The 21475-nt window shown below is 41.0% G+C and overlaps 1 protein-coding gene across 1 annotated transcript in view; it reads right to left on the bottom strand.

The window, feature by feature from the left end:
- Window positions 1-21475, bottom strand: part of LOC144762707 (elongin-A-like) — a 586446-nt gene that overhangs the window by 247981 nt on the left and 316990 nt on the right. Inside the window, exon 5 of the mRNA XM_078647949.1 lies at window positions 15589-15688. Coding sequence (XP_078504075.1) covers window positions 15589-15688 — 100 coding nt within the window. The remainder of the gene's footprint in view (window positions 1-15588; window positions 15689-21475) is intronic.

Raw genomic sequence — 21475 nt, 5'->3', positions numbered from 1 at the left:
GCTGTACAATCATTGGTTGTGAGTGATTGAAACGTATCTTGATCTGATTGGTGCGTTAGTGTGAACCGCTCTGTGATAGGTTGGTGCAGTGAAGCAGTTTACGGAAGAGTGTGCGATTGTTTTAAAAGTCAGGAAACCGTCAGAAAAGTTTTATTATGGAGAGGAAAAAGAAAAACCTACATGGTTTAAAAAATTGAAGAATGTGTTTAAAAAGGATAAGGAAATAGTGACAAGAGAGGGAAAATTGCTTCCTCCGCCTAAAACGCCTGCATCATATAGGACTACAAAATATGGCTACCATACAGGTATATGGTTAGAAAATTGGGCTAGATATACTAAGAATGATGGTGCATTAGCATTCCCAGAAGTAGGTTCTTTTAGCCTTGCGGTACTGCGTAATTTGAGAAAAAAGATGATAAAGCTTGAACCAAGACCCAGACAGACTCAATTTGAAGCATTGGCTGAGTGGGAAGATGAGATGCATGAATTTGAGCGAGAAAGGTTTGAAGAGTTTAGAGGACAGACACAGATTGCGAGGATCATGGGGAACGACTCATGAGAGTAGAATGCGGAGATGGAGAAACGCTGATATGTGTGATGGAATGTATCCGGTGAGAACAGTTGATGAAATGGTAGGACGGAAATGTACGGAGAAAAGAAATACTGTGGAGTCAGAAAGGAAAGGTTATGAGGATTGTGAAACAGAGGATGTAGTGCTGGAGGAGATACTAAATAGAAAACCCCCTCCATATCAACCAAGTTCTGTAACTAACTCCAAATGCTCCACCAATGGAGGACCTATTTATTGGTACCCCGAGACGATTTTCTAATTTTAGAGATCTTCCGGAAAGGGTGGAAATGAGATATGATTCTAATGCCCTATTAATGGAAACCAGATTTACTGGTACTCCCAGACAAAATGATGTAGACAGAGGAAGTGTAGCTAGAGTAGAGAGGAGAATTGAACAACCACCAAGTACTTCTGAATATATACGGTCTACTAATGAATTGACTGAAAAGATACAGGAACTCACTAAAAATATAGAAGCTGTAACTGTCTTGTAACAATAGGGCCTGTAATTCCAGTCCTCAAAAACCAGAAAATAAAAACCGTCGTTAACAATTCCTTTGAATCAAAGTTTACAAAAAGTAAGAGAAAAAGTTTATCCAGAATTGTCCGAGGTTAGGCGTACCAGTCATATGACACCGCCAGACCTGACTTTTAATCAAAGTCTCCCATATAAGTTTCCAGCAGGTGCGGAATCAGATTTTGCAACACCCGAGAAAAGTATAGAGAAGATTTATATGTCACAAACTCCAGTAGGACCAACAGAGCAGGAATTAAGTGATTGGCTTAAAACATTAAAAGTAGGAGACCAAGAACCCAAAGTATTAGATGTGGGTAGGCTGAAAATCAATATGGAAGAATTAAATAATTGGAACAATTGGAACAGATAGATTAAAAGCATACAAAGATGATGAATTAATGATTATGTGTAAAAGCATTACTTGGAGAGCGAAAACCCTGCATGATCGATTAGAAGGATTAGCAAGTGAACTCAATGTAGATTTTGCAAAGCATAAATTGTTACAAAAGCCTTACAGAGTAGATTTTACAGAAAGAGATAGACAACATGAATACTGCTGGAAGATTAACCCAGATAAAAGTGTTAATTGTGTTGCTGAGAAAATGGGGAGCTGTGGAGAAGTGGAAGGCTAATTGGACAAAGAAAAAGGAAGAGAATAATGATAAAACAACGTTACCGTTCCTAGTTAGAGAAAAAGAGCCTGTAGCAAATGAATTCCCTATGAGAGAAATACCGGGAGAAGGGTATGTACATGTTCCCTGGACTAGACAGGATATAGTGTCGTTCACAAACTATTTCCCCAGATTGAGAGAAAAACCAGTGGAATGGTATCGACAAGTGGATCAATTTGTAAAGGTTTCAAAGGTACTATGGGAAGATTTAGACAGATTTGACATGGTAGTGCCGGCAGACCTATGGTCTGGATGCAAAATTACCATGGATTGGCCTAAAACTGAATCTCTACGAAATCCAATAACAGGTGCTCCTGGACCGGAGGTAATGGTGTAGTATGAACAAGTAATAGTGTTTTTGAAAAATAAAATCCTGCCAAAAGAGACAGATTGGGTAAAGATTGACGGTACACTGCAAGTACCAAAGGAATCAGTACATGCATTTTATGAGAGATTGCTACTAATGTTTAAACAATACAGTGGATATGAGGAGTTGAATGAAAAACACACAAGTCATTTTGTGTATCGCTTTGTGTTTGGATTAAGGCCAGAAATAGGAGACATGATTAAGCATAATTTAATGGGATGGCAATCATGTTCAGTGGATGAGGTTTTGAGACATGCAAAATGCTGTAGTGATGAGATTGAGGTTAAGCAAAGAAAGCTTAAAGAGAAAGCAGTGTGGGCACAGGTAAAAGTGGCTGAACACCAAGTAGCTCAATTAGAGAATAAAAGCTCAGAAGGAGGTCAGGCAAGAATGAAAGGAAATTTTAATGAAACAAAAGTAATGGGAAATCTGGATGAGGCTAAGGAAAAGTTTCCTTGTAACAAGTGCGGGAGGTTAGGGCATTGGAAGAAAGAGTGTAAGTATCCACCAAGAGTTAATCCCGAAAATACATCATTGAGTCCGCAGGTGCAGAATGAGGTAATTCAACAACCTTCGCCACAGCAGCAGGTAGTTACCCAACAGATTCAGGTGCCACAACCACCACTTCAACACAGTGTAAATCTACAGAAATACAGTGCAGAGACAGGATTCTGCGGAGGAGAACAGGTAATAAGATCACCTAGAGTGAATGTGAGTTCGCAGTATTGGTTGATGGAAAATGGGAGTGAGTCGGATGACAGCTTCTGACGGTGCCTGAGAGAGGGAGAAGAGTGCATACTTGGCGCAACTCTAGAGGTAGATCAAGCTGGTCCTTTTGTGAATAGAAAGGTGAATGATGCAAATGTGACCTTCCTAGTGGACACAGGTGCTACCCGTTCTACTGTCAGATCAGTAGAAGTTCAAAATCTTCCTCTCTCTGGAGATAGCATCCAAGTTGTAGGTATAGCGAATAGACCGATCAACACATCCCTAACAGAACAAGGTAAAGTGGAAATTGGAAATTTCAAAGATATGCATCGATTTGTAGTGTGTGACAGTAGTCCTGCTAATCTTCTTGGCAGGGACATTTTGTGTAAAATGAATTGTGCCTTTTAATGTTCACCAGATGGCATTGAGCTTCAAACCCTGGATGAGGATAGCTTGTATAAAATGACTATGTCACTGATAGACTCAGAAAGAAGTAGTATGTTTCCTGTATTTGCCAGAGAGAAGATACCTGTTGAATTGAAATAGTTAGTCAAAGAACAAGTGTGGGATTTCACAGGAGAAGATATTGGACTAATGAATGAATGAATGAATGAATGAATGAAAAGATGCTTGCTAAAGCGCACTGCGGCCAAGCGGCTTCCTGGCGCTGGGGGGGGGGGGGGGGGGGGGAGGGGAGTCGGATTCTACAGTGCTACCAAGGGACTAAACTGGGAAGGCCTGGGAGAAAAGAAGAGTTTTTAAATGAAAGGTGTAGATCCTGTGAAAGTTTCTGTAAAGGAAGGAGTGATTAAACCAAACATTCCCCAGTACAAAATGACAGCAGAAATAATTGAAGGAATAACTCCAGTGATAAACAAGATGATTGAACAAGGAATTCTAAGAGAAATAGTAAGCAGTCCTTGTAATTCACCTATAATGGGATTGGAAAAGCCTAATGGAACATTTAGGATAGTGCAGGGTTTGAGAAAAAATAATAAAATTGTTGTCCCATGTTGTTCAATTGTGCCAAACCCAGCAGTAATCCTGTACCAAATTCCACATGATGCAGAATGGTATACAGTCATTGATCTATGTAATACGTTCTTTACAGTTCCATTACACCCAGATAGCCAGCCAATATTTGCTTACTGGTTTGGAGACAGTATTTTGGCATGGTGCCGAATTCCTCAGGGGTATACGGAGAGTCCCTCCATCTTTAATCAGTTGCTAAAGAAATCATTGGAGAGTTTAAACATGCCCGGAGAATCAGCAGTGGTTCAATATATTGATGACCTATTGGTGGCATCAAGAACAAAGGATGCATGTATTTCAGACACCATTGCATTACTGAACCATTTGGCAGACAGAGGACATAAAGTTACAGTTCTGTCAGAAAGAAGTACAATACTTAGGTCACAAAATTGCTAAAGGAATCAGACAAGTCACTATAGAGAGAATTAGCATGATACAGGGAATGCAACCTCCAACAACACAGAGACAAGTGAGAATGTTTCTAGGCATGGTAGGTTACTGTCGACAATGGATTAGTGGATTTTCACTAATAGCCAAACCATTGCAGAGGTTGACCAGAGCAGACGTAAAAGATCCCATAGTGTTGAATACAACTTAAATGGAAGCTTTTGAGCAACTAAAAACAGTCTATGTGAACCACCAGCATTAGGAATGCCTGATTATGAAAAAGAGTTTGAACTATATTGCAGTGAACGAGAAGGATGTGCATTATCAGTTCTGATTCAGAGACTTGGAAAACTGAGAAAGCCAATTGCATATTTCTCAGCTGTTTTGGATCCAGTAGCAAAAGCACTGCCAGAATGCTTAAAAGCAGTAGCTGCTACAGGTGTGAGTTTGGAACAAAGTGAAGGTATAGTGATGGGATTTCCTTTGAGGGTATATGTACCTCATTCAGTGGAGATTCTCCTCACTAGGACAAAGACACAGTTCCTTACTAATAACAGGATGACAAAATATGAGAAGACAATTCTAGGTGCATATAACGTGACAATCTCATGATGTGTGAATGTAAACCCATCTACACTGTTACCTGATGTTATGGATGTTGAGGTGAGATATGAGGTTGATCATAAATGTTTGGATGTTCTTGAATATTGTACTAAACCAAGACCTGACATTAAAGATGAGCCATTGCCTGAATCTGATTATGTAATGTTTGTAGATGGTTCATGTCTGAGAACAGATGAGGGTGCTCTAAGTGCTGCATATGCTGCATGCACAGTGCAGATGTCCTGGAAGCATCTTGTCTGAAAGGAATTCGTTCTGCTCAAATAGCAGAATTGATTGCTTTGATTCGAGCATGCGAACTGGGAAAAGTGATAAGAGTCACCATGGTGACTGACAGTCAATATGGTTTTGGGGTTCTCCATGATTATGGTCAACTGTGGTCCCAAAGAGGTTACTTCACTTCTACAGGATCCCCCCCCATCTGAAATGCTGAATTTGTGAAAATGTTGATTGATGCAATCCAGTTACCTGATAAAATTGCTGTTGTGAAATGTGCAGCTCACAAGAGATGACTATGTCACCAGAGGTAATCGTTTCGTTGACTCAATTGCAAAATACTGTGCCAAAAATCTTGCATCTGTAAATCGGGACAGAAAAGCTGAACATGTTTGAAGTCCTTTAATGCTAACCACAGTAGTTGAGACTTAGCAGGAAGTGAGACAAATACAGGAAGAAGCGAGGAGGAGAAAGATATCTGGTTAAAATCAGGATGTAGACAAAGAGAAGAGGATGAAATTTTGGTTTACAAAGATGAAAGACTAGTAATGCCTGATAACATGATTTCAAATGTGGCCCGAATGTACCATGGTCAAGCCCATATTGGGAGGGATGCCATGATCTGAATGTTCAGACAGACATGGTATAATCCTAAGTTCAGGATGATCGCTGAGAGCCTTTGTCAGCGATGTCTTGTTTGTCAACAGTTGAACCCAAGAAGAAAAAAAGAGTTGTGAGTTTGGGAACCATAGGACGGGAGGGAGGTCCTTTCACACAAATGCAATTAGACTTCATAGAACAGCCACCCTGTAATCAACTTCGATATTTACTTGTGATCAGTTGCCTATTTTCTCGGTGGGTGGAGGCTTTTCCTACCAGGAGGAATGATGGAGTGACTGTTGCAGAACTATTGTTGAGAGAAATCATTCCACACTACGGTTTCCCAGTAACAATTGAGACAGATCGTGGAACACATTTTCGCAACAAGTTAATGCAGATGATTTGTGAAGCACTGGACATTCGTCAGAAATTGCATTGTGCTTACAGACCAGAGGCTTCTGGGGTAGTTGAGCAAGTAAATAGAAAAATAAAGAACAGAATTGCAAAAATGTGTTTGGCTATTGAAATGAACTGGCCTGATGCTTTGCCGCTTGTTCGGATGACCCTAAGAAGCATACCCGATAAAAAGACAGGATTTAAGTCCACATGAGATTCTGATGGGAAGAGTGATGAGACAAGCATTTGTGCCAGTTGATAAACTATTGACTAGTAATGATGATATCATACTGGATTACTGCAAAAACCTGTCTGACGAGGTAACTTCTGTGTTCCATCATGTGGGAACTGAGGCAAACTCGAAAGAAAAACATCCAGCCCATGATCTAGTCCCTGGAGATTGGGTTCAGATAAAGGTACACAGGAGAAGAAACGGCTTAGTCCCTCGTTGGCAGAAGCCCCGACAAGTCATTCTGGTTAGCATGACTGCAGTTCAATGCGCTGGAGTAAAGAGATGGGTGCACGCTAGCCACACCATCTGTGTGCCTGAACCTGAAAATCCACAGGACGAAGGAGAAAGCACAACTGACTCAGATTCTGAAGGTGAACCAGAGAAAGATCCGGATACTGAAGCTCGACCTGTGAGTCAACATCTGGAAATATCAGATGCAAGTTCTGCGTCTGAAGGAGAAAGTGAAGCTATTAAAGTGCCAAATTCTGAAGATCGACCTGAAAGTCGAGATTTGGTAAGAACTGATACCAGTAAGGACGCTGAGCAAAGTGAAGATAAAACTGGTAGTCAGGAAAATACTGAAGGACAGCCTGAAAGCTCTGAAAGCAGGAACCAGAATCTTGAAAGTGGTGAAAAGGAAATAACTCATGATGAGGATGAGCTTCCAAGTACCAGCTATGGAGAAGTTCCTAACAGAGTGAAAGAACTGACCAAAGAGAAAACAAGCTCAGTGAACGAGACAGATATTATAAAGTTCACCATAGATTAAACTGTTGAGAGATCTGAAACTGAGTCTGATGACAGCAAAGATGAAACTCAATTGAGAAGAAGCTCAAGAAAGAGAGCTTGGAGAGTGGGACGTAACACTGTCGGACCTGAAACAAAGAGAAGACATAAAGGAGATAATTGGCCTAAGGAAACTGATGGGCTGAAATTTAAACTGGGTAATAAAGCAAAAGTACAAGAGGATCAAGTAAATGAAATAACCAGTCAAAAAGAGTTGTTGGGTAAAAAGATAGAAATTGTGCAAAGGCCAAAAAGAGTGAGAAGACCAAATCAGAAATACAAGCCACCTGAGTGGACTTACATGATTTTGCCTCCAATAAGTAAAGTGAATAGTACAAAGAAAATTTGAGTTGCCAAAATGAAGAAAAAGAAAGTGAGTGAACTATAACTCAAAAGAAAGAAAGGAAGTTCGTATATTGGGAAACTGTGAAAAGAGAAAAAGGTGAAGGAACAAGAATTGTTGACATTTTTGGTGATAAGGACACTAAGTGCAAAGAAAAGATTTAAAAGAGAATATTGGGGCAGAAACGATTGTGGAAAGCGCTGTGTAAAAAAAAATGGCCACTAATGATGTAACAAAATCGAAATGTACCATTTTTAGAAAATGGTGTAGAATGTGGTTAATATTACTGGATTATTAATGTTTGTATCGTTGATCTTAGCTATTATAACTCCTTTCAGGCCTGATTTTGAAAAAGCAAGGGCAAATGAGAGTATGAAAGAAAAAACCTATGAGTCAAAAGGTGAAATGTTGCATGTGTATAGACCTGAAGTACATCAAGATAACTCGATTAGCGATTTTTCTCGTAATTCGTTTTCAAGATTATTATCTGAATATGTGAGAACGATGGATGCAAGCGACTTATGTCTTTGCGAAATTACCAACATCTGTATCAGAGGGTGTGACATTCCATCTTCCATTAACGTATGGAGTTACATGTGGAGTATTAGCTAGTTTGTTTTATAGAACCGGTAAATTGGAGTATTATTATTCTAATTCTGATGATGTTTTTGCGAAACTGGAAATTGTAGCTGAACTGAATCAAATCAAACCTGCAAAACTTTTTGGGGAATATTTTTGGAAAACACAAGAGTTGACCCATGATTATGCGCTTAAACATAATTTAACCTGTAAAATGAGAAATTAAGAAAAAGCCTTTTTGGATATGGTAAAAGAAAGGAGAAATCAGTATAAAAGGAGGGAAAAAGCACCAAGAAACTGCCTAGTACACGAGCGCTTTATAAATGCTTTTAAATTCAAATTCAAATTCAAATTTTAAATTCAAATTCAAATTCAAAGCAAACAACATCTACAATGTGGACATCTGAGGATGATAATATAGAAGGACATAATGTGAATGTGGCTATAAATATAGATACATAATTATTAGGGAAATTATGTATTCAAAGAGATAACACTGTATGGTAATTATTTTGTGGGAGCAAGTCAATGTGAAGATACATACATTATAAAAGGGGGTTGGGGATTTAAAGGAGGTAATGACCCAGTCTTTCCTGGGATTAAGCATGGGCGGATTTTGCGGATTGGCAATCCGCGGATCTGCGTATTTGCGGATTGCGACAATACGCAAAATCCGCGGATCCTAGCGTATTTTTTTTTTTGCGTGTTCGCACGGGTTTCTGCAAGTTCGCGAGGGTTTTATTGTACAAAACGCTCGCGAACGTGCAGAAACCCGTGCGAACATAATGTGCCTAATCATGGCCAAACGGACGGGGCTTCCATGCGAGTGCACATGCCTCTTGTGTGTATAAAAGGTCAGAGACCGATCAGAGCAGCAGATCAAGAGACATAAGCTCCTGGTCACAGGAACAGCTCGAGGATTGCTTGCTGGTGAAAGTCAAGGATGCATAGGCCTCTATCCAGCATCACAGCTGATTTTCGACGGTAAATTTGGGAAGAAGGCACACCTGCCCTGCCTCCACGACGCTCACGATTGTTTCTGGGCTGATGAATGAGTCACTGAATTTAAGCTTCAACTAGGGCACATGCTTTATTGATATCTGTAAGTGCTTCCTCGTTGGGTAAATGTAAAGTGCTTTTACTACACTACAGCTGCCTAAAGTGCCAGAGAGTTGTCTACAGCGACCATGTGTGTGTTACTATACAATCGCGCCGAAGGGCGCAGGGGTCACTATTTACAATGGCGCCAGCAAGCTGCCAGCGCCGTTGTAAAATAGTTACAAAGTTAGCTTGCACAGGAAGCACTTAGATAAAATAAAGCAGCACCTGCTTCGTTTTATCTAGTGGTTCCTGTGCAAGCTAACTTTGTAACTATTTTACAACGGCGCTGGCAGCTTGCTGGCGCCATTACATGCGTGAGTGGGGGTTCAACTTTTGAACCCGTTACATCCGCGGATTTTTTCGGATTTTTTGGAAAATACGTAAAATACACGGATTGCGTATTCACCAAAAATCCGAAAAATCCGCGGGCGTAACGGATTTGCCGCCCATGTATTTTCTGTGTGGGAACAAAGCTTATTATAGATTGCCTGATCACTGGTATGGGACCTGTTATATAGGCCTGGTCTTTCCTAAAATTGTCCATGTAGATAGAGGAACTAATGGAATTCATGAGATAGGTAAACCTTTAAGTCACCAAAGAAGAGAAAGTGTGATAGAAATAATAGGTGATGTTTTTGGAGCATTGATACCAGCAGTGGGTATATCCTTTAATGCAAACAGAATTTGAAAATTGTCAACAATGGTAGATCGTTTGTCAACAGATACAGAAGGAGGATTTCTTATGGTAAATGTTATGTTAAGGGTGGTTTTTTAGCATGCTCAATTACTCAGGAGTGTCCTGGCGTGTAGTGATACAGATAAACGGGGAAGAGAAGAGCTAGGGGAGTTAGACCGTCATTTTAAAGAGATGGGTTTTGAGTGCTTTTATAAAAAGATTAAAATTCTGATTGGCGCTTAGCTTCGGAGGAAGGGAGTTCCAGGCAACAGCAGCTTTCACGGCGATGGAGTGCCCCCCAAGGCGTGTACGTTTGAAGCACGGAACAACCAGCCGATATTGAGTGGCTGACCGGAGTGGGCTGTACACAGCACGGAACCCAGATTGTGCAGGGTGAAAAGCATGGGAAGCTTCAACAAAAGCATCCAGCTGGCGAAATGCAATCTTCTCGCATACTTTAGCCAACACCGGCAGCAGGGAGATGGGCCGATAGTTAGCTGGAACTGCAGAATCTAATCCCGATTTTTTTTAAAGAAGCGGCAGAAGTTTAGCCTGCTTCCAACAGCCGGGAACTGTTGCAGTGCGAAAGGAGAGACTAATAATCTCAGAGACCTCAGAGCAGACCACCTAAATACCAAAATGGTTGCTATGAGAGCTACGGTGATCCAAAATAGACTTGCTCTTCATTTAATGTTGGCAAAAGAAGGAGGAGTATGTGGAATTTTTAATGTACAACATTGTTGTACATACATTCCAGACAAAAGTCAAAACATTGAAAGATATATTACAAATCTTACATAAGTTGCATAAGGAGATTGAACCACTGGAGGTCGATGGTGTTCTTGAGAAACTTGGTTGACGTTTTTCAGCAGTTAGAAATTGGTTTTATGAAATAGGTAGATCCATAATAGGGAAGGTACTAATTCCAGTAATATTAATAATAGTAGTATTTTAGATTTTAAGATTAGGTTGTAAATTCAGAAAGAGAAGAAATATTAAAAAGTCTATAAAGAAAGCATTGAAAAAGGAAAGAAAGGGAACGTGAAAAAGGTGACATTGAAATGGAAGAGTTCAAAGAGAAACTTTATCAAGATCGAAAGAAACTAGAGTATAACTCATACTAATTGAAAGAATTTGAAACATGTTGAGATAAAATTTACAAAGTTTTGGGTGTTATTTGGTGATAAATCAGCAAAGCAGGGAGTTGATGGAGCGAGGATTAAAACAATATTTGTGTATACCCCTCGTAAAGTATCTTCCCCATAACAGTAATATGTATTAATCGTGTGGTTTTGAAATTAACCAACAGAGAATAGAATGCACACACAAATACACGTTGGATACTAATTTGCTTATGTTGCGAATCATAACTTACTAATTAAGTCGAATTGTTTTATTAATTTTGTACGCAAATGTCATAATCTAACAAAAAATCTATGTGTATATGCTTTTGGTATGTCTAATTGTGGCAGAAATGATGGGGAATGGTAAGTAAACCATGCTTATTTGTGGCTAAAAACGCTAGGTAATAACTAACAGGGTTACCTTGGAATGGGGGTGAGGTAAACAGAGGGCTATACTTCGAAAATTAACGTTTAATTGTGTTTGTTTCTATAATAGTTCCCATTATGGCCCATGCGGCCTACATGAAAAAAGGTGGTTTGCGAGACTCCGAGATTGTGATGGTCTACGCATGCGCGACTGTGCTCGAGAGAAGTGTAAGCAGCTTGTGCCTGTACAGCGTGGGTCAAGGTCAGCATGGCCTGGATGTTCGAGCAAGTGCCAACAATTTGTATGTCCACATCATGAGCATGGGAAACCAGTCTGAATTAACAATGTAAAGGACACAAGTGAAAAAAAAACTGTTAAAGAACAATTGAGACTTTATTTTTTGATTATAACGATGACTTAGCGGAAATATGGACAATGAGGAGATGAGGTTATGCTCATCCACCCCTTAATTTGACCCATGAGAATGAACAAGGACCCTAAAAGTTTCAAATCTTAGATAGATAATTTAGAGTGAAAGAGTATAAAAGAGGACATTTGGAGGTAAGAAGAAATCTTGCTTTTGATTCTATTTTCGCACCACGACATGCTGTCGGACTGATGAACTTTTGATGGTGCAACGACTTTGAACTTTTTTTTGGACTTTAACTTTTGAATGGGTGCGGAGTCCTGATGGGAGGTGAACATCGAGAAAGAATAGAGAGGTGGTTTTTGGGAACTAAGCTGTACTTGTTCTGACATCCGTGTCCTGAAATCTTAGTAATATGTCTTAGACTTATTTTTCTGAACTGTTACGCTAATAAATATAAATGTTTGAATTTAACTTCTTTCTCTCTAGGATATTAAATGTTTAAATGATTATTAAAATAAGAGCGAATATAGTAAGGTCATGCTAAGAGATTTAATCTTTAAATAAAAATTAAATAAATGGAGAATTATGCTGGTCTTGTCAATTAGTGAACTTTTACTAGCAGATCCATTGACAATAATGGTGGGGTGTTTTAAGGTTTCTTAACAATAAAACCATGAAAATATTGATAAACTGCAGATGTATATAGCGTATAAAATGTTAGTAGGTAATAAGACACTCCGCTAGAATCCAGCAGCTCTCCTCTAGTCTTCACCAATTCTGGGAGCAGGGTGAAGGTGTGTATAAATGACTCGCAGTATTATGGACCCAACTAACGAGTAATGTGTGAATAGCTCCTAGGAAGTATGGTGATGGTTTGCAGGTTTTGTTTGGAGCCGCGCTGGATCAGCATGATAATGTATACCTAGCTGCGGTGATATCTGGACCCTTTGAAATCATTTTTTGACCATGGGAGCAATAGGATTTTGCATGTGCACCATGGCCTACGCTCATCTCACGGATTGCATCTTTCTAAAACTGGGAGGGGCGCCCACAGTACTGCACATAGGTGAGGAAGGATAACATTATGAAGGAGCTCTGAATGATAATCTTATACGCCGAGGCTCTTATGCACATGTACTTTCCCGCTATCCCAGTATAAACGGAGACCAACACTGAATAAATTGGCTATGAGGCGGCTCTTAAAAGCAAACTCTGACCTGGCTAATATTTCTTTACACAGAAAGGTTACTGACTTGGGACAACTTCGGATCACCTAGTATGTCAATATATTTATTTTTCCAATAATCACCCTTGGTTTCGAGGCCCCACGGCAACGTTCCATAAATAAAGTTATAAATACAGTGACATATTTGTAAACCATTAAAATATAGTGTCTGAGGAGAAACAAAAGTACAAAAGGCAAACGAAATAAGGTGTGAAATTACTTCAGAACTACAGAACACTGGAAGCATGCCTCATTTCTGGTGGTAGGCGTTTCAAACTATGGGCATTTCACTTGATAATACCTACACACAGTGCTTAATTTGCTTTATAAAAATAAAAACATAATTGGTAGGGCCCTTGACAGGAGGCCACTGCAGTTTGCACTACCCACTGCCCCTACCAGTGCTGCCAATGACACTACCAACACAACTACTAACCATAACACTCCTGCAAGTATGACAATCCCAACTATTTCGGGCCAGACAAGCTATAAGAATAGCTTGGATAGCAGGTTAGGAGTCATTTTTAAGGTATATTTAATTAGTGAATGACTGTTTCGCTCATCTCTAAACCTGACAAACCGTCCAACCTTGTGGCAGACTGCCATACGTGCCAGTTTTAACAATTAAGTGCTGATGCTGAGCACCGGAATCCACAGGCTCAAATTAAGCACTACCTACACATCTAAAGATACAGATTCCACAGACTGAGTAGGTTGTGATTTCAGACCTTAAGGATGCAATGATTACTGAGTTAAGTCCCTACACTGGATGATTTGTCATCTTAGATAAAGGTATGTCCTGGCTCAGTATCACCTTAATTCCCTGTGATGTTTATCACACAGATACCCAGCAGTGCTTGTCCGTAAATTTCTGATAAGCACCTCACCATATTGTGATAAAGGATCTTGAGGACACCCGCTTTCAAAAACTACAATGGATTAACCTTTTTGAGAGAACAGATTTCTTGAACTAAAATGGAAGACTTAAAGATTGTACATACTGGTTTTCTTGTCTGTCAAACGTCTAAGAATTTAAAGAATAGGAAAAGTAGGACTGATCATCAGTTAAAAGTACGAGTCATTTGACTTGGAAAGAAATCTGACCCAGCACAAGACAACCATAGTCCTAAAATTTGCATTCACATACCACATTTCCACCAACTGCTTCTAGTGTTGCAAGGCTTCCCACTAATTTGATGAGGCTCCTGACAGTCAGTGTTTTCCAACTCCACAATACTGCCCTCTGCTAAGGCAGAATACGGTCACTTCCATTGTTAGAGGCTGTTTGCCCAGCTGTGGCAATTCCGAAATGCGTCACGCCCGCTGTTTCATCACCAATGGTATCTATGGCTTCATGTTTGCCAAAGGCTCTCTAAGATAAACTGTTAATTTTGCACAGGGCTATTGCATCATTTATTTCTTGACGATTCGTGGTTTCTTCAGGACACTTCTGAAGACCTAGATAACATTTTATGTGCAGCTTTGTTCGAACTTTGATTAATTCTATGAAATATTTTGTATGCCATAAGGTTTGCCTTGAATTCGGAAAAATGAATACAATCTAATCCCACTGTGAATATACAAGTAATATCAGCAGATCTGCTGCCCATTTACATCTTAGTTTCTCCAAAGACACTATACCATCTTTACAAATGAGGTGCGATTTGGCAATCCTTTATTTCGTACATCAAAGGTTAGGATGTACCTGTTCGAAAGGGTATCTATGTTATTACAGCTGCAATTCTATGGCACTATAAGAAGCATCCACTGTTTTAGCTTTCTAGAAGTTGTATTTAGGGAAACCGTCAGAGGGATGAAAAAGTGTGTTTGATTGACCTTTGGAACATGCTTTTAGTGGCACCTCAATTGCACAGGAGTATCATGGCTACAGGTGCTCTTCAGAAGCTCAGTGCTTAGATGTTGTGCTCTTGAAATCTCTATCCTTTGGTAATGTACGAGTATCTCCAGTCCTATCCACTTGCATGGCTTTCCAAACAAGTAACTTTCTTAGGGAAAGGGCCGTTAGTTCTCATAAATCAACCATTCAAAATCTATTTACTTTTTTATATGAGTTTTTTCTAAAGTGCTGTTGGTCTACTTTCAATTACTTCAAATCACTGTGCCCGTAAAGCAAGAAAGTAAAAAGTCAGATTGGATCACTTTTTTGGTCTATAGTGTGCACTGCAGGAGGTAGAACCCGCTCCAATAATCTTCAATCACAAACACTACATGCATAGAAACTCAGTTGTGGGCAGCAACTTTGAAAAGTTCAGTATTCAACAGTTTGCTGAACCATGTTTCATTCAGCTCTCAAAATTACTCAATTTAATTTCCTTATGCTAGAGTGGATTTTTTTAAATTACTTTCTCTTGTGGATTAGTGCAATTTGGACACAATTGGAAAAAAACGAAAGTAAGATTCAATCGTGTCTGCAAGCAAAGAAACAAGTGAAACAATCTTATTCTTAATAATCCGCAGAACATGAACGGACCTTGTATCTCGGCGATCTTCAATGCAGGAGATGAAATGCACTCACATTAGATGAAGTATGGCACCATGAATTGAAAGATGTCATATGCTTGCCTTTCAGAGTAGTAGCACACCAGGCTTGTTCTTCTCCAATATATCTTGTTGGTGTACAGTTTTCTGACACAATAATTATTGGTAACAAGTAAAGGTTTATATGGTTTGTTGCTTACCTTTGTCTGCTTCATCGGGTGGAGATGCCAAAATAGAGTAGTCCGGAAGAAATTTAGGAAGGGGAATATCAAGTAAATCGGTCAGGTTTTCAACCTTTACCTAGAAAGGAGATAATTACGTTATTAGTAAAAATACTATCTAAAAGTAATTTATTTGTAATTTTATCTGACAAGCAGTCTAAGTCTATACCTCTAACTATCCTATTTCTAAAATATCAAGTATCATATTTCTATCCCGAAATCATTTCTATCTCTTGCTTAGTTTGCGGGGATCCCCTTTGAATATCAGCCTCTCTGCAAGAAGTCTCTCGGCTGTTTTCCTGAGTCTCTTTAAAAAGCCTATACTAACTAAACACGAATCTTATGCTTTTGGACATTTCTGCAAACCCCATGAACAATCTGTTATACAGCCCCCCTTCACCAGTCTCAAAACTACTAATTTGAGAGCAACTGCTTCACTGTAGAAATGTGAGATGACAGGCCATGGTAATGCCACATCTAGAGATAGCAGACTAGTCCCAGTATTTTAAGAAACGGTCAGCGAGTACTGAACTGTATAGAAACATTTAAATTGCATCAGTTGAATCAACACATGAACCAGTCATGCTCCATGGAGTAACAGGGCACACTGCCTACTAGCAACAACATTTCTGAATTGTATTATTTAGCACTCTGCAGAGCCTGCATGCCGTTCCATTACCTCCATGGTTGCCCTGCAGGACATCCAAACCCTGCATTACAATACACGTGTGTGTAGACTGCTTTGTGTATTACATTTTGATCTCTAAAGATATTTATTTTGAGATGCTGAACTAAAAGAGGAAAAATAACTGTCACGGCCTTACTCCCCAACTACATACTCAAGCCTGCTTATGATTTTAAAGCCCCATAGTCTGAAAACTAGTAAACACCATAGAAATATCACTATATAACAATGTTCCTTGCAAAATAGTAGGTCCATTGTATAGTCAAAATCTAGCAGATTGTGGCACGCAAAACTCCAGAATATATATATATATATATCCACACACATACATACACATACAATGAAATAATTTTCAGAAGCATGTGCCCCCTCCCCCCCTCCCCCCATCAAGATTAGGACAATAAGCCTATCTTTCATTGCTCTGATAAGGAATTTTAGGTTCAAGACAACATACTTTGTGAGTTACTCCATTTTGCATCAAGCAGAATACAGAGCAAGTGATGTGGCGAGTTCCTGTCTCATGTGGTCTCATTACACTGCAAATCCTGTAATAAAAGGTTGGGTAATTTGAGACTAGAATTTTGCAGTGTCTGATATAAGGAACCCAAGGAATAGGATTTCAATTGTTAAAGGGTGACAGTAAATAGCATTGTGCTTTAACAGGACTGTTACACTGATGGTGTTGGAAGGAAATAGGCATAGTCATACTGGTTCTACTTAAGCCTGATGGGAACGAAGCCAGTAAATATATTTGAAAATCCATCATAGGTTCCTTCGGTAAAACACATTATTTCAGGGGTTAGAGTTTCGTGATCTTAACACACCGGGTCTTTTCCAACGGAGATTTAAAAAATGAGACTTAACCTCAACCACAACGCCGTCCCTAAACCCTTGAACAGGGTGCTGCGGCTCAGATCTTACTTGCAGGCGTTCTTCTAGCTCACTGTGCTGGTATACAAACAAGTAATTACTCAGATAGTCCCGGAAATCCTTGGCGGTTAAATACAGAAACACACTTGAAATTCAGGCTGAAGAGTAAAACCTGGAGCTGGGACGAGGCAACCCCAGCAGGGTAGCCTAGGTCACAATGGGTCTGCTCACAATGCACAGCGATGAAGGAATGCCAGTGTGCCTCATTCCTTAAAGAAACAGATTTACAGGAGGCTGGAAGCAATATATGCCTTATCTGCTTTCTACAATATAATAACAGGGATAACCCCAACACAAAAATATTCCAACGCTTTTTTTACAGGGGCGTAGCTTGGGAAGTAAGATTAGGATAGTGAGCTTCAGATTTCCCAACTATCGCACTGGCATATGATATTCAATTACACTTTAAAACAAGCAGTGGAAGGTGAGACGAATGCACATTGGTAAGGATACTAAGTGAGAGAAAACACAATCTTTTGTTAAATAACCAACGTTTTTGAAGACTTTCAAAGCAAAGAGGGAGAGAGTATGTGTGTGCGTTTTTGTTTGTATTTATATAACAATTCCTTCTGAAGAGACACATCACGTACCCGGCGGCACCCCTAACCAGCTGTTGACCAGAAAGTACATTCGAGGGGTGCAACACCCTGAAGCTACGCCCATGCGGCTTTTAATTTTTTTTTAAAAGCGTTTGTTCTTCATGTAGTATTTTAACTTTGAAGGAATACTTTAAGAACCCTTTTTGAGCAAGTATTTAGTACTGCATTTAGTGGTTACAAATACAGAAGAAAAAATATCTGAAACTTTAATTATTGTTCTAGGACCCTCCTATTTATGCTATAAGTGAAGATATTCATGGTACATCCATGCAGCCTAGACCTCATGCAGTTACCTGCACGCCCATTCCATGGCTGCCACAACGAGCGTACTCTGGAACGTTGCTGGTACACAGCACTGTGTATTTATAAGGAATGGCGAGGTTGCCAGTTAAGTCTGGACGAGCAACAAAGTCTGCAGGGGTCTAAATGGAAGTCTATCTGCAGGCAAGGTTCTGAAAGGCTGTCATATGTGCTCTCTGGAAAGATATTGATTTACTAACTGCATTTCAAGAAGGAGAGGCTGCAAATGGCAGTCCTGATTAGCCCCAACTCTGCAAACACCTGCACGAGAGGATAAGAAAAGGAAGATATTTAACATAAAGAGGTCTCTCTGGGTTCCATGGGACAGACAGACTAGCACGAGGCTGGTATCCAGCCACCAAGGGTCCAAATCCCCGGGGTTGTCGTGCATCATAGGCCCATCCTCAAGTGGCACATAGGGATGGAGCGAATCCTTACCAGATGAATTCTAATGGCAGGAGACTGGCAATACTCTGTAGATCTTGAATTGATTACTGCCCCTCATTGGCACAGAGGGACGGCCGGAACCCATTTCAGATTAATTCTAATGGCAGGACATTGGCAATGCACTATAAATATTGAATTGAAACCGCTCCAGACCCATTGGCCAACCCACTGAGAAGGACGCCATTGACATTGCCCAGAGGTAAATCTTGTTCTACTCTTGGCCTTCAGCTATGTCAATCAATCAATCAAAAAGAAATGTTTATTTAGACCCTCGGTCCTTAAACATAAAAGAGCATTTCTGTCTTTTTCATAATATATCATTAATAATTTATACAAAATAAAATTACAATCCCATAACAAATAGTTATTTCATTTCTCTAATCTAATTCATATGATCCTAAAATGAAATTCATAAAATCCCAAATTTATAAACTCTTAAAACCTTTTTTGACTTCAGGAATAAATATCCCCAGTGCACATGCTATGTCTAAATTGGTAATTTCCGTTAACAATTCTGCTGCATGTGCACGGTTTTTAACACCATATTTTAAAAATATTGGTCGTAAAAACAATTTCCGTGCATCAAGGACCTTGCGACAATCTAATATTATGTGCAGGGGACATCTTGCTTTCCTTTGCGAACGTTTGGGTGTTTGTGTGGAGTTCTGCCCGTGAGGAGCCTGGGACCTGCTTTTGACCCGCAGTGACTGCTCACCGCACCCGCGCCGCGGGTGCCGCTTCGCTGATTGACAGCGGGAGGAGACCGGAGGAGCTGTGTGTTTGTGGGGCTAGGCAGGTAGAGCAACGGTGCAGGGACTCGCTCTCCCAGGAGTCCCTGCTTGACCTGTTACACCTGGTCAGCGCTCCCTGCCCGCCACGCCCACAGCACACCGAGGAGCTAAAAACACCGCCCCCACCCCGGAGCAGTGGGACATCTTGCTTTCCTTTGCGAACGTTTGGGTGGAGTTCTGCCCGTGAGGAGCCTGGGACCTGCTTTTGACCCGCAGTGACTGCTCACCGCACCCGCGCCGCGGGTGCCGCTTCGCTGATTGACAGCGGGAGGAGACCGGAGGAGCTGTGTGTTTGTGGGGCTAGGCAGGTAGAGCAACGGTGCAGGGACTCGCTCTCCCAGGAGTCCCTGCTTGACCTGTTACACCCGGTCAGCGCTCCCTGCCCGCCACGCCCACAGCACACCGAGGAGCTAAAAACACCACCCCCACCCCGGAGCAGTGGGACATCTTGCTTTCCTTTGCGAACGTTTGGGTGGAGTTCTGCCCGTGAGGAGCCTGGGACCTGCTTTTGACCCGCAGTGACTGCTCACCGCACCCGCGCCGCGGGTGCCGCTTCGCTGATTGACAGCGGGAGGAGACTGGAGGAGCTGTGTGTTTGTGGGGCTAGGCAGGTAGAGCAACGGTGCAGGGACTCGCTCTCCCAGGAGTCCCTGCTTGACCTGTTACACCTGGTCAGCGCTCCCTGTCCGCCACGCCCACAGCATGTTACCTACCCTATTTTACTGAGTACACTCTACCGCTGCGCGGGAGCGCCCGGGGCTAAGCCCGGGCAAAGGGCGGGCCCTCTGAGGCCCTCAGAGACCACAGGAGACCGGGCTGGGCCCCCCCTCTTCAATGATCGATTGGAGACTCAGACTCTTTGCATGATGCAGTAGTAAGCTGGTGCACAGTTATTATCTAACTGGATTGTCTGTAAAGTCTGTTACTTGAGCCATTTGGGTGGGCTGTACCAGTGTGGTTGGAACAGGTTTTATAAGCGAATGGCGATGTTGTCCCCTATTAAGGATATGCTATTACCAATTGGAGGAGCTAACCAACGCACACTAGATAATTATATAATTAGGGTAGCCACAGGAACAGATAAGGAAATCGCTCTTGCAGAGCGACGGGCTGAGAAACGTCGCTCCATTGAATCTATTAAGAATAAGCGATCATCCTCGGGCTCGCTTCAATTAGCGATCTCACCAAGTCACAGTACCCCTCTCTATAAATGAGGACCGCGAGGCACCCCTTAACGTTAGTATCCCATTACTTTTGCAGGAGAGAACTCCCCCAGTAGTCGCAACCAGTGACTTGATTGCAAACGACTCAGCACTCTATTGTAACATATCACCGGAGGTAGAAGTCCTGCCCGACACACTGCCACCGCGAGTTGACTCAGCCCATAATTTAAAGACAAGTTTTAAAACCCCAAGAGCTCAAGGCCCACCGCCCAAAAGAAGAAGAAAGAGGGGGGAACTCCTTACGGAAAAATAAGTCTACTCATAATAATAATTTTGGGCTTTTTAAAAGCTCCACATCAAACGTACTCACATCCCCCATAACGGTTAACCCAACACTCACCCCAATAAACGATCAATCTAGTGTCAATCTAATGGGCAGTATAGAATCACTGATGAAATCACTTACACTGCCATTCGTAGAGAGACTAAAAGGTTTAACCCACCAATTGGAGAAACTAGAACGGGCTGTTGGGGAAATCAAAGGGGTAATCAATGATTTAGCTAAATCAACACTAGTGTCCCCAACCCCTGTGTTGTCCCTAACTACTATCGCACAAAATGGATCAAAAAATACTAATTTGCCCAAACCGAAACCCCCGAAAATCACGCTCCTCAATACAGCAGGGTCAAACAGCAAAAATAAGGAAAGGGAGGCACAGGAACGTATAAAATCGAATCCCATAGGAAATGCCCCTAAACCTACTGGACTGGATAAATCCGCTAGGGAACTCTTATCCAAGAGGCCTAGACTAGAACTGCCCCCGGAAGCAGTTCCGTATGTAGTGGTTTTCACAGGAGTGCCAGTTTTAGAGGATGGTAGTGGAGAAGACCAGTATCAGCTGAAAAACAAAGTCATACATTGGCTGAAACAGAACTGTCCACTACCACGAA

This window comes from Lissotriton helveticus, chromosome 6 (genome assembly GCF_964261635.1).
Source record: "Lissotriton helveticus chromosome 6, aLisHel1.1, whole genome shotgun sequence".
Classification (NCBI taxonomy): Eukaryota; Metazoa; Chordata; class Amphibia; order Caudata; family Salamandridae; genus Lissotriton; species Lissotriton helveticus.
Note: the sequence above shows the minus strand (reverse complement) of the source record. Positions and strands in the feature narration are given on the sequence as shown.